At 35.6% G+C, this 13,864-nt stretch overlaps 1 protein-coding gene across 1 annotated transcript in view; it reads right to left on the bottom strand.

The window, feature by feature from the left end:
• Positions 1-13,864, bottom strand: part of CCDC102B (coiled-coil domain containing 102B) — a 201,112-nt gene that overhangs the window by 147,873 nt on the left and 39,375 nt on the right. Inside the window, exon 4 of the mRNA XM_058556612.1 lies at positions 12,960-13,076. Coding sequence (XP_058412595.1) covers positions 12,960-13,076 — 117 coding nt within the window. The remainder of the gene's footprint in view (positions 1-12,959; positions 13,077-13,864) is intronic.

Raw genomic sequence — 13,864 nt, 5'->3', positions numbered from 1 at the left:
GTAATTTGTTGGGCACTTACTCTGAGCCCAACCCTATTGCGAAATGAAGCTACGATTGCCACCATCTAAACTGACTGACAAGCCTCTTCTTTACCTTTTATGTCATGTGCGTATTAACCTGGGATTTTGACAGAAGAAGAGAAATATGATTGCTCATTCAGTTTAAGGCATGTATTTCCAGAAGGTCTCTGTTCAAGTGAAAACACGTTTCCTAAGGAAAACATTTTGAGGATGATAATAGGAAAGTTCTAAATCAAATACCTCTAATGTAAAATAGAATATTTCTCTTTCCTGGAGATTTGAATCCTTGTTAAATGCAACTATACTCTGTTTTAGTAAAGCAGTTTTGAATTAGGAGCATTGAGAGTAATAATTGATACAATGATGTGAAAATAAATAGCACATTAATATGAATCTGCTAAGGTCACTTGTCGTCCTCATAGAAAGCAGTAAACAGGATCTTGAAAGAACTGGACAGAACTTATGGGCCAGAGGGCCAGGAAAAGTCCCAAATGTCTGTGTGTGCCCTGAAGAGAACAAGACCTGGAGGGCATCATAGTGGAGGCCTCAGGTAGCTGAGGACATCAAGGAAACACTAGGTACCTGGGGATTGGCATGAAAATGTGCAGGGATTTCTGAAGAGAAGATGTGGGCTGATGCTCAGACAAACCAACATTTCACAGTTTTAATTAATGCAGTCCCTTCTATTCCCACCCACATCACAGTCTTCAGTAGACTGTCCTCTATCCAATAGAACATAGAAAGAAAATTGTTGTTAAAGAAAACAAATCTCAGATTGTAATTAAATCATTCATCTAATTTAGCTAGAAAGCTTTTCTGAAGACCTGGCCACCAGGAAAAGCTACTACTGATGGCATATCCCAGCACAAGAGTTATAAATATTTTATTCCACCCCACATAACTCAAAATCTTCTTTGAAAAAAAAAATCTGTTATTCAAAGCACTTAATACTTCCTGGATAAATGATCACAGGCTTTCATCCATTATTCAATTTTATATTTACCAGTTTTCTGTAAATGCAGGAAAAGTGACAGTTTTAGTCTTGGATAATTGGACTATTTAGACTTATATTTATCTAAATGACCAGAATGCATATCAATGTGTGACAGTTTGATTTTTACTTTTCCCAGAAAACTATTTTTCTCTAATGGTTCATATCAAATATCTTTTTATAGATTCTGTTTCCCGAGTTTTGCCAATACAACCTCAGAATGTGCCAGAATGCTTTAATCCATATCCCTAACAGACTTCTAACTTAACCTGCTTGCAGCCATCAATATCCTGTTTCAAAATTACATAACCACTTCCAATACATTCATAGTATTCTCAGTAATCTAACTCTCTCTTCTAGAACATGTGAAGTCAATAAGAGGTATGAGATACAAGAGATTTAAATCAATACAGATCAACACCTATCATGGCAATCTCAGAAAATTAAATTGTGATGGCACTGGATTTCTATTATACAACACACCCTTCTCATCAAAGATGATACTATTTAACTATGTCAGTAAATAAAATCTCAAGTATTTCTTCATCTAAAATTTCCAACTATGTCAACTCCCCCAGCATCACACACATCTGCTATGTAGTGTCCATACAGTTGAAAACGTGCACTTAACTGTATGATTTTTGATGAATCTTTCGTCCCTTACTGAAGGCAGTTCTACGAGGGCAGATTCATTTCTACATCAAACGCCACTGAATTACTAGATCCTATAGTACATACCATACAATATACGCGGAATTAAAGATTGAATATATAATTTAAGAAAACACCTTGAAAATATTTTTTCCTTTTTTAACACAGAACAAAACATTTTTCTGCCCTCTGTATTTTCCCTTACCTTACCCAAAAAATCTGGTGATGAATTTTTCCCTGTGAAAATACATTATTCTTCTAGTGATCAAAATATTCCCCCAAATCCACATAATTCCTGATATCTATAGTTGTGTAAGAGAGAAAGCAGAAAATTTTTTTGCTTCACTGTCAATATGTCAATATTAAAAAAAACATTTTAATATGTTCCCCTACTCAACAGAAATGGTCTATATTTTTTACAGATCACACCACCCTTTTTATTACATTTATTTCCTGCCAATACTGCAGTCTCTCGCTGTCTCACCTGCTATGCTCCTTTTCACATATACTTCTTAGCTCTACCTTTGCTCTTTCCCTGATGAGCTACTGTTCATCTTTCCCATCTCGTTCTCAACACTTTTCTATGACTTGCATGCAACACTATACTTCATCTGTCAAATAAGTAACACACCATGATTAACTGTCTGGGTTTGCTTGTTTGTTTCTCACTGTAGCCATTGCTACATCTCTCTATCTAATCGTCAGTGTTTAATCCCAGTGCCAAGCACACTGGAGATGGCTGATAACCATTTATTGAATAAATAATTGAATACGATAATGCAGTAATGAATGAATGAGCATATGGATTATTTATTTTTATTGTCTTGTTTTGTTCTTCACTTCACGATTATGGTATTTGGCCTCTGCGGAGAGAATGCAGTTGGTGCTCAACGAAGAAAGTTTCCCTTTTTAAACCCCAGTCAATAACACAGCTTCTGGGTGTAAAAAAATTACGTAACAAAATGTTTATGTTTTATCTTGCATAAGCAACATAAAGAGGACTACTTATACATCACTAGTTAAATTGAACATTTTACCCATCTGGGCCTTTTTTTGTCAATCAGGAAGCAGCATTTTAAAAGTGAATAAATATAGACATTCTGAGAGAGAGAAAAAAAAACAAATGAAAATATTTGGTCCTTTAATTTATATCATATTGCATTCAATTAGGAGGAGGAAGAAAAAGAAATAATTTTAGGAGCATTTTCTTGTACTATGTGGGAAGATTTTAATCCTAATGAAGTCTCGGAGGCAATGTGTGTCAATTACTGAGCTAAGCTGAGTACACTAAGCTAGAGCACCAATCTAGAGCCAGAAGAGCCCACTGCGGGTAATTCACTAATATTAGAAAGGGATTCAGTGCAATGAGGGACTAGAATGTGATATATCTTCAGATTCTTCCCAGCTCAAGACTTTCATGGTCTTTGTCCACATAATAGACAAAAATTTGCCTAAGCCTCAATGCTTGAGGAGATATGTGCAAGATTCTAGGTGAATCAGGGATAGGAAAAGATATTCTACTTCCCTTGGAAAATCTTACAGTCTAATTTTGGAGTCAGATTATTCACACTAAAAGATGTCTTCTTCCCATCAAACATTTATTGGAAACCTACTTGGTGCCAGAAACTATGGTAGGTGCACTTGCTATAAGACGGTATTCTGAAACTCAAAAGAGCTTACAGTTGAGGAGAGGAAGAACACAAGTGTGTAGAAGTATTCTGAAGTCTTTATGGGATATAACAGAGTTATGTACAGAGTTACTAACATCTAAAAGTCTGGATGGTCAGTGCATTATAGGATATTCTAAATGAAATTTGGATGGCAAGGGAGAAACCTGTATTTATTGAGTGACTATGACATGTAATGTATAATTTTTAGTACTTTACATATACAAATGAATTAATCCTTTAGAAAAGCTATTACTTAAACACCATTTTCAGATAATCAAACAGACACAGAAAATCTATGTAATTGCAAGATCAGAGAGCAAGATAGTACCAGGATAAGAATTTGGACTGGGGTCTCTTGGATCCCAAAAATGCAAATAAAATGATGGATGCGTATTTTCCGAGGAGTATGTGGAAAAGGTGGAATTTATCATACATATTGAAAGAGGATTAGGATTTTTTAACTGAACTTTTATTTTGAGATAATTGTAAATTCTTAAGCAGTTGTAAGAAATAATTAAAATAAATCTCTTGCTCTGTCTACCCTGTTTTCCCCCATGGTAACATCTTGCACCTCTAGAGTACAATGTCGTAACTAGATATCAATAACGATATAGTCAAAGTACAGACTATTTCCATCATGACAAGGATGTATCTTGTTGCCATTTTATAGCCACACCCACTCCCCTCCCATCACTCCTTAATCCCAGCAACCACTCATCTGTTCTCCATTTCTAAAATTTTGTCGTTTCAATAATGTTATGTAAATGGAATCATGGATTATATTGTCTTTTGGAATCGGCATTTTTCACTCAACATACTTCTCTGGAGATTCATCCAGATTAATGTATGAATCAAGGGTTCATCCCTTTTTATGGCTGAGAAGTATCCCAAGGTATGAGTGTTATGGCTTGTTTAATTATTTACCCATAGAATATCATCATTATTGTTTCCAAGTTTTGGCATTGACAAACAAAACTAAAGATTCATGTATAGGTTTTGTGTGAATATAAGTTTTCATTTCTCGGTCACATGATAGTTGCTATTTGGGAACTTGCCAAACTGTTTGCCAATGTGATTATATCATTTACATTCCCTCTAGTAACAGATGGCTGGTCCACTAGCTCTGCATTCTCACCAGCATTGCTGTTGTCACTATCTCTTATTTAGCGATATGATAGGTGTGTGGTTGTATCTCACTGTGGTTTTAATTTGCATTTCCCTGATAGCTAATATGTTGAACATCTTTTCATGTGCTTAGCTGGAGACAAATCTTCTTGGTTTTCTTTCATCTGAGAATGTCCTGAAGGACATTTTTATTGGATATAGCATCTTAGGTTGACAGTTCTTCTACAACTTGGACAATTTCTTGCCAGTTCTTTCCGGCCTCCTTGGTTTCTGATGAGATATTCACCGTCATTTGGATTGTTTTTTTTCTCTATAGGTCAGATGTAATTTCCTTCTCAGTGCTGTCAGGATCATTTTTTCTTAATTTTCCATAAGTTTGATATGTTTCGATGTGGATATCTTTGAGTTTATGCTATTTGGGGTTTACTGAGATTCTTAACTGTAGATTTAACCCTTTTCCTAAATTTGGAAAATTTTCACCCATTATTTCTTCAAGTATTATTCAGCCCCATACTGTTTCTTTTCTCATACTGGCCTCCAATGGCAAAAATATTTGATCTTTTGTTAGCATCCCACAAGCCCCTACCCCAACTCCTGTTAGCAAAAGCTCCATTTTTCGTCCAGCCTATTTTCTTTCTATCATTCAGATTGAATAATTTCTATTGTTCTGTCTTCAAGGTCACTGTTTCTTTCCTCTGTCCCCTCTGCTCATATATTTTTTTAAAATTTTAGTTATTGAGTTTTTCAGTTCTAACTTTTCCATTCGTTTCTTCTTTGTATTTTCTATTTCTCTGATGAGAATTTCTATTTCTTCACAGAGAATTCCTATTTTTTTCAATAGGAATCCTTGTTTCAAGCATGTTCACGATTGCTCATTAAAGCATTTTTATGATGGGCCATTTAAAATCTTTCCCAGGTAATTAAAACATCTCTGTCATCCATAGGCTGTATGCCTTCATTCACTTTTAAGATATTCTGGTTCATTATAAGTAATGTTCATTACAATTATAAGTAATTATAATTATAAGTAATGTTCAATACAATCCTGGATATTTTGGGTATTGTGTTATGAGACTCCAGATTTTATCTAAACATTCTGTTTTAGATGAGTTCCTCTGACACTGCTCTGGAAGGTGACAGGACATCACTGTCGTATTACATCCAGGTGAAGGTAGAAGTCCAGGTTCCCCACTAGACTGCCATTGATATCCGATTGAGGGTGCTCCTTGTTACTGCTGGGTAAAGGTGGGAGTTCCAGCTACACACGAGACATCCCCAGCTGAGAGAGGGTGGAGGTGGAAGTAGAGGCTCCCTACGTGATTTTTACTGACACCACCAGGGTCAGGGAGCCTCATTACTGCCCAACAGAGATGAACGTCCTGGTTCCAACTCAGCCTTCTCTGCCACCCCTTCAGCAAGGAGGACTGGACACCTCCTTTGTAGCCAGGCAAAGATGGAAGTCTAGGCTCCCCACTCAGCTTTGCGAACAGGGGTTGAGGTGAGGCTCCATTGTTTTCTGTGATATTTGGCTGAATTAGAGTAGTCTTCTGCCTTGCTAAGCTGACCATTCCCTAGTCCTTCAGCTAGAGCAAGCCATCTTTGGTTGTGTTGCTTTGTTTTTTTTCATCTGTGCCTGTTGGTGTTTATAGATTGCTGGCTTCTTCAGCTCCAATTCTAGGATATATGCGGCAAAAAGAAAACCTGGAAAACTCACCACCGTGTCATTTCTTAAGTCTCAGGGTACCTAGGTGGTATGCCTCTTCTCTTCAACTTTGAGAGTCTTTTATGTTTGCTTCATAGATAATGTTTAGAGTTTTTAGTTGTACTTATTGGGTTAAGTAGGAGAAAGTGTGTCTACTCTACCCTCCCAAAGTGCAAAAGGAATAGGATGTAAATGTGTAGATAGATGAGAAGAGACAAGAACAAACCACAAACAAGAAATAAGAAATAAAAATTCCTAAAAATTTGAAACTGAAATTATGATATATTTTTTGGAATAATACAAGATAAAATAATTACTTTCCCTCAGAAAATGTTTATTCCAAAAATTTTGACTTAAAAAATGTAAAAGGAATGTTTCCTGGTTATGGGTTTGCTTTCAAGCAGCAGCCGGATTGTAGAAAGAAGTAATGATTTCCTGGCTCAAAACGCTAGTTGATTTTCATTCTTAATAAACTTCTCATTTCCAGTTCAAGGGACCTTGATCTTAAATATGGAGAAAAGATCAAATGTATCCATTATGCATATGTGAATATGCATATATTGAGACATATTCATTTATCAAGTGACTTTGTGCTCAGAGAATTCACCTCATTACACATTAACCAGAAGAGTCAATTATTTAAATACTCCGGAGCCTTTTTGTCAGGGCTGCACTTTACATTTCTTTGACCAATATGATTTCCAAAATGGAAAGATCACCATCAAACTACCTCCAAAAGACATTGGTCAGATTAAGAAATAAGTGCAACACGCTCATCAAGAGAAAATAATACTATTATCAAATTGGTGGATGTTGGTGGATGTTAGTAACAAATAGTTTTAAAAAGTTGTCCATAATACCTGGGGATCATCAATGGTTAAAAAATTGTGATGTTTGATATTAAAATACTATTTTCTCCCCAATTCAAACAATATTCTTTGAAAATCCATCATGTTTCTGGAGTCATTGCTTCGTAAACTCACAGGATGATGGTAGACCAAGTTAGCGATGTCAGAAACTGATTGCTGGCATCATTTGGTTTCTGGATTTGAAACTCTTTAGCTGGATGGCCTTTGGTCAGTTGCCCAATTTATTTAACAATCTGAGTCTGAATGTGCACCTCTGAGAAACTGGGACTAAATCAGAACATAGGTAAAAAATTATTTCAATAATGTTTGTGGTTATTTTGTAACCTTGAGCAAGATAAGTTCTCTACGGCCAACTTTCCTTTGAATATGGATAAGAATACATAGATCATAAAGGTGTCAAAATATTAAATGAGATCTTATATTTCAATGGCCCAGCACTATATATGTGATGTATAGTAAGTTCTCAGTGAATGGTAGCTATTATAATAAACATTATATCAATAAAAATGGGTAAAGGACTAGAAAATTTATAAGTTTAGATCAATAAAATGCATATTAAAATGACATTTTTTCCTATTAGCTGGGAAAATATTAAAAATAATAATGTCTACCATTGGGGGCCAGCCCAGTGGTGTAGTGATGAAGTTTGTGTGCTCTGCTTTGACAGCCCAGGATTCGCGGGTTCATATTCCAGGTGTGGACCTATGTACCACTCATCAAGCCATGCTGTGGCAGCATCCCACATACAAAATAGAGGAAGATGGGCAAGAGATGTTAGCTCAGGGTCAATCTTCCTCATCAAAAATAATAATAATAGTAATGTCTACTGTTGCCTATAGAATAATAAAATGAGCATGTTTATACACTGCAAGCAAGAATGTAAATTGTTACAATTTTTTTAATGGACAATTTGGCAATGTGTATAAAAGATTTTAAAAATAAAAATTCTCTTGACCAAGCTATACTGTTTCTAGGAATTTACCCAAGCTTTTTTTTTTTTTTTTTTGGTGAAGAAGGTTAGCCCTGAGCCAACATCTGTTGGCAATCCTCCACTTTGTGCTGAGGAAGGTTGGACCTGAGCTAACATCTGTGCCCATCTTCCTCTACTTTATATATGGGACGCCTGCCAGAGCGTGGCTTGATAAGTGGTGTGTAGGTCCATGCCCAGGATCTGAACCTGTGATCCCCAGGCCACCAAAGCGAAGCACATGAACTTAACCACCATGCCACTCAGCTGGCCCCTACCCAAGCCATTTTTAAATGTCCAAAGATGTATGTGCACATGCATACTTACTGCAATGTTGATTATATATCTAAAAATAAACAGATTTTTAAAAATAGGTTATATTTTTAATTAAACTATGGTACAATCACACAATGACTTTCATGGTTCAACATCCACAAATCAGTCAATGTGATACTCCCATTAGCAAAATGAAAGACAAAAATCATATGATTATCTCAATAGATATAGAAAAAGCATTTGACAAAATTCAACATCCATTTATGATGAAAACTCTCAACAAAGTGGGTATAAAAGAAATATACCTCAATATAATAAAGGCCGTATATAAGAAGCCCACAGCTAACATCATACTCAATGATGAAAAGCTAAAAGCTTTTCCTCTAAGATCAGGAACAAGACAAGGATGTCCACTATCACCACTTTTATTCAATAGTATTGGAAGTCCTAGCCAGAGCAATTAGGCAGGAAAAATAAATAAAAGGCATCCAAATGGAAAGGAAGAAGTAAAACTGTCACTATGTGCAGATGACATGATATTATATATAGAAAACCCTAAAGACCCCACCAAAAAACTGTTAGAACTGATAAATGAATTCAGTAATGTTACAGGATACAAAATCCATAAACAAAAATCTACTGTGGTTCTATATACTAATAATGAACTATCATAAAGAGAAATAAAGAAAACAATCTCATTTACAATTGCATCAAAAAGAATAATATACCTAGGAATAAATAAATAACCAAGGAGGTGAAAGATCTATATATGGAAAACTAGAAGACATTAAGGAAAGAAATTGAAGAAGACACAAATAAATGGAAAGATATTCTGTGCTCATGGATTGGAAGAACTAATATTGTTAAAATGTTCATATTACCCAAAGCAATCTACAGATTCAATGCAATTGCTATCAAAATTCCAATGGCATTTTTCACAGAAATAGAATAAACAATCTTAAAATTTCTATGGAACAACAAAAGACCCCAAATAGCCAAAGCCATCTTGAGAAAAAGAAGAGCAAAGCTGGAGGCATCATGCTCCCTGATTTCAAATTCCATTACAAAGCTATAGTAATCAAAACAGTATGGTACTAGCAAAAAATCTGACACATACATACGTCAATCAAACAGAATAGAGATCCTAGAAATAAACCCATGCATATATGGTCAATTAATTTAAAACAAAGAATCCAAGAATATACAATAGGAAAGGACAGTCTCTTAAATAAATGGAGCTGGGAAAACTGGGCAGCCACAGTTTTCATTCAAAAGAATGAAACCGAACCACTGTCTTATACCATACACAAAAATTAACTCAAAATAGGTTAAAGACTTGAACGTAAGACATGAACCCATAAAGCTTTTATGGTTTCAGAAACAAAACATGGGTGGTAAGCTGCTTGATGTAGGTCTTTGCAAAATTTTTTTAATCTGACACCAAAAGCAAAAGCAACAAAAGCAAAAATAGGGGCCGGCCTGATGGTGTAGTGGTTAAGTGCACTCGTTCCACTTTGGCAGCCTGGGGTTTCATGGGTTCAGATCCCGGGCATGGACCTGTGCACCACTTGTCAAGCCACGCTGTGGCAGGCATCCCAGGTGTAAAGTGGAGGAAGGTGGGCACAGATGTTGGCCTAGGGCCAATTTTCCTCGGCAAAAAGAGGAGGATTGGCTACAGATGTTGGCTCAGGGCTAATCTTCCTCACCAATAAGAAGCAAAAATAAACAAGTGGGAATACATGAAACTAAAACGCTTCTGCACAGCAAAGGAAACCATCAACAAAATAAAAAAGCAAACTACTAAATGGGAGAAAATATTTGCAAATAATACATCTGACAAGAGATTAATATACAAACTATATGAAGAACTCATACAACTCAATAGGAAAAAAATAACAATCTAATTAAAAATTGGGTAGAAGATATGAATAGACAATTTTCTGAAGATGACATACAGATGGCCAACAGGTACAGGAAAAATCAACTCACTAATCAGGGAAATGCAAATCAAAACCACAATGAGATATCACCTCACACCTGTAGAATGGCTATTATTAAAAAGACAAGAAATAACAAGTGTTGATGAGGATGCAGGGAAAAGAGAACCCTTGTGCACTGTTGTTGGGAATGTAATCAGTGCAGACACTGTGGAAAGCATTATGGAGGTTTCTCAAAAAATTAATAATAGAACTACCGTATTATACAGCAATTCCACATCTGGGTATTTATCTGAAGAAAACAAAAACACTAACTCAAAAATATACGTGCACCCCGTGTTCATTGCAGCACTATTTACAATAGCCAAGATATGGAAACAACCTGTGTCCATCGATAGATGAATGGATAAAGAAATTGTGGTATATATACACCACATATATGCAATGGAATATTATTCAGCCATAAAAAGAATGAATTCTTGCCATTTGTGACAACATGGATGGACCTTGAGGGCATTATGCTAAGTGAAATAAGTCAGACAGAGGAAGATAAACATCACATATTGTATGACCTCTTTCGTAAGTGGAATCTAAAAAAAAAAAACATAAAACCATGTTCATAGATACAGAGAACAGATTAGTGGTTGCCAGAGGCAGGGGTGGAAGAAATGCATGTAGGGGGAAATAAATTATTAAAAAAAAAGTTATATGATTTTAAGATCTAAACATAGCCAGTGTAAAAAATAAAATAGTGCCAACAAAGAGTGGTTTCTGTCTTTTCCAAGGAAAGGAGGTAGCTTCTATCCTAATTTAAAATTGAAATGCACACATATATACTCACATATACAACACACACACACACACACACACACACACACACACACACAAGCTCATTGTATCTATAAGAATCTGTCCGAATATTTGTTTTCTCCTGAATAGAGCCTTCTTTCTCTGATGTCATTCAACTGAATATACCATTCAAGTGCACATAGTCAAAGACACAGCCAATTCATGTCTCTATTTGCTTTCAGCTTTCAGAGTTTTGTTAAGAATTTCAAAATCATGAAGTCGTGTATCACAGTACTTGAAAGTCTTGTGGGAGATTGCCTTTAGGTGGGTAAAATTTTTGTGCCCTTATTTAAGGAACACAATTGAGCTCTGTAGGTATGAAATAGCTTACTCAAGGCCACATGACTAATAAATGAGTCTCAGAAAGTTTTATTAAATCAAATTTTAAAAAGTTGCACAGCAGATATTCTGTATTGCTACAGCTCCCGATGTATCCTGAAAATGATGATATAAGACAATGCCCTCGGCTTTCGAGGAGAGTTATAATAAACAGGCATAAGTGCCTTCCTCTGCTTTTGTCCCTAACTGCTAAATAAGTTTTTATACATGTTGTGCAAGGCCTAATCAAAGATGCTTTCCAGATCTCAGGGCCAAGAACAAGTGGTACCTATCCTCATGGATTGATTCCTCTTAGAAAACAAAAGCTATAAGAGCCATCATTTTTTCCCTTTGACTTAACTGCTAGGAAGAGTTGCTTTTAACAGCTCAGTCTTTCTCACCACAGATCTCTCAGTATGCCCGCCCTCACCCCAGCATCCCTTGTATGAGTCATAGAAGAGGTGCCAAGGGATGGCAGTGATGCAATCAGGAGCAACACAGGAAGAGCTAATTCTCCTGAACGGCTTAGGTAATTCCCAGCATTAAAGCACTCTGCCTGAGACCATTTTTCCCTTGCAGTATGTAACCTTTTCAAAAAGTCTGTATGATAACTATTATTATTCTTATTTCCATTATTGCCATCTATAAACTGAAACTCAGAAAGCCTTAAGGAGTTGACCAGAATAAAATAACCAGTAGCGATGGAGCTGCTTCTGGTTCCAAAATCTATGCATTTTCCATCGTACTACATTCATCTGATATAAAATATACTATGTCCTGAGTTCAGTCTTTACAGAGTTTTGTAAGGAAGAAACCATCTAATACAAATCACTTTCCTCCCAGCCTATATTTTCACTATCTTATTTCCATTTCCTGAATTGTTCCTAGACATTTGTATTCAAGACATCTTCCAGAATTACCTGTTACAAAATAAATAATATATGATCTCCCACTTTTAATGCACTAACAATTTTCTATGAAGTGCAAATTATTCAATCTCCCCGCCTATCTCTAAGGATGATAATTCCTGCTTTATCAACAAGACAGAGAAAACAGGGTTTATAATCTGTGAAAATCAATTTGTCATTGGTGGTGGTAGGAGTGGAAAATAAATGTTTCCACTATTTTACTTGGCATACCTAAGAAATGAATTAACTGTAATGAAAGCGAGGTTACCCTGCCTGCTGCAACCTGCCAAGGGCCATGTTAATTCCACTGGAAACTACATGCAACACATCTTGTATGGCATTGGTCCTGACAATATCTTACATCAGATCCAGCAGCTAATTGAAACTTTAATAAGTATTTACACACAGTAAGACTTGTATTGGCTGCAGAGTGATTTTTTTAGTCAAATATTTTGTCTTTATAATATTCAGATAATTCAGATGTAGTGATGAGCCAATATCATTCCACAGCATTTTAAATCACATATAAACAGATTACATTATTTTATTTGATTTTCAGCAGCATTCTTCTTGATAAAGTAATGAAAGATGCCTCAGTTATACTTCTTAGAATAGTAAATCATTTAATAATCTTCAGATATGTTTTAGTATGATCCTCTTTATCAAATATCTTACCTCTGCTCTTAACTCATAGATCACTCTATCCTTGTTGTTTTGAGATTTCGATCCTTCCTTTATATCTCCTGGTATTTCTTCCATTTCATTTTCATGTTGACTATGAAGAATGTTAAACTGAAAAAAAAGTTAACATAATCATGTAATGCTAGACATGCTGGTTCCAGGATACTTCACATTAGTATTTCATTTCACTTTTAGTTTTTTTGTGTTCTATGTGGATTCTGGCAGGTTTTGTTGTTGCTGCATTTATTTTTATACTTGTAGTTGAAAAATCCTAAGTTGTTAGCAAACAAATCAGCCAATCCCCATAAATCCAAACTCATCAACTGAAAATTGGGCAAAGCTTGGTTACTTCCACAGACTCCTGATAATTGACCAACTGGATTCTAAACTAATCCAATTAACTCTGATCTTTCAGCCTTGAATATTAGTACCACAGTACTCTACTTATGTCTATTTTCGATGAAGTATAATTAGTTTACAAATTGTAGCAGAGACAAACTTGGGCAATGGAAAAATAAATCTATATAATGCTAGAGCTGGTATAACATATGTAGAAGATATGTAAAAGATGCCAACAAATTGCCATAGGAAACTACTGCAGAAAAACATAAACTGTGGTTCATCCAGACAATGGAACATCATTCAGCGCTAAAAAGAAATAAATTATGAAGCCATGAAAAGACATGGAGAAACTTTAAATGCATATTACTAAATGAAAGACGCCAATCTGAAAAGACTTCATACTGTATGTTTGAACAATATGACATTCTGGAAAAGGTAAAACTATGGCGATAATAAAAAATCTGTGGTTTTCAGGGGTTGCAGGGAAGAAGGGATGAATGAGTGGAGCACAGAGGATTTTTAGGGCAGTGAAACTACTGTGCATGATATTCTAGTGG

The sequence above is a fragment of the Diceros bicornis genome, chromosome 16, assembly GCF_020826845.1.
Source record: "Diceros bicornis minor isolate mBicDic1 chromosome 16, mDicBic1.mat.cur, whole genome shotgun sequence".
NCBI lineage: Eukaryota > Metazoa > Chordata > Mammalia > Perissodactyla > Rhinocerotidae > Diceros > Diceros bicornis.
This window is presented reverse-complemented; position numbering and strand designations above follow the sequence as displayed.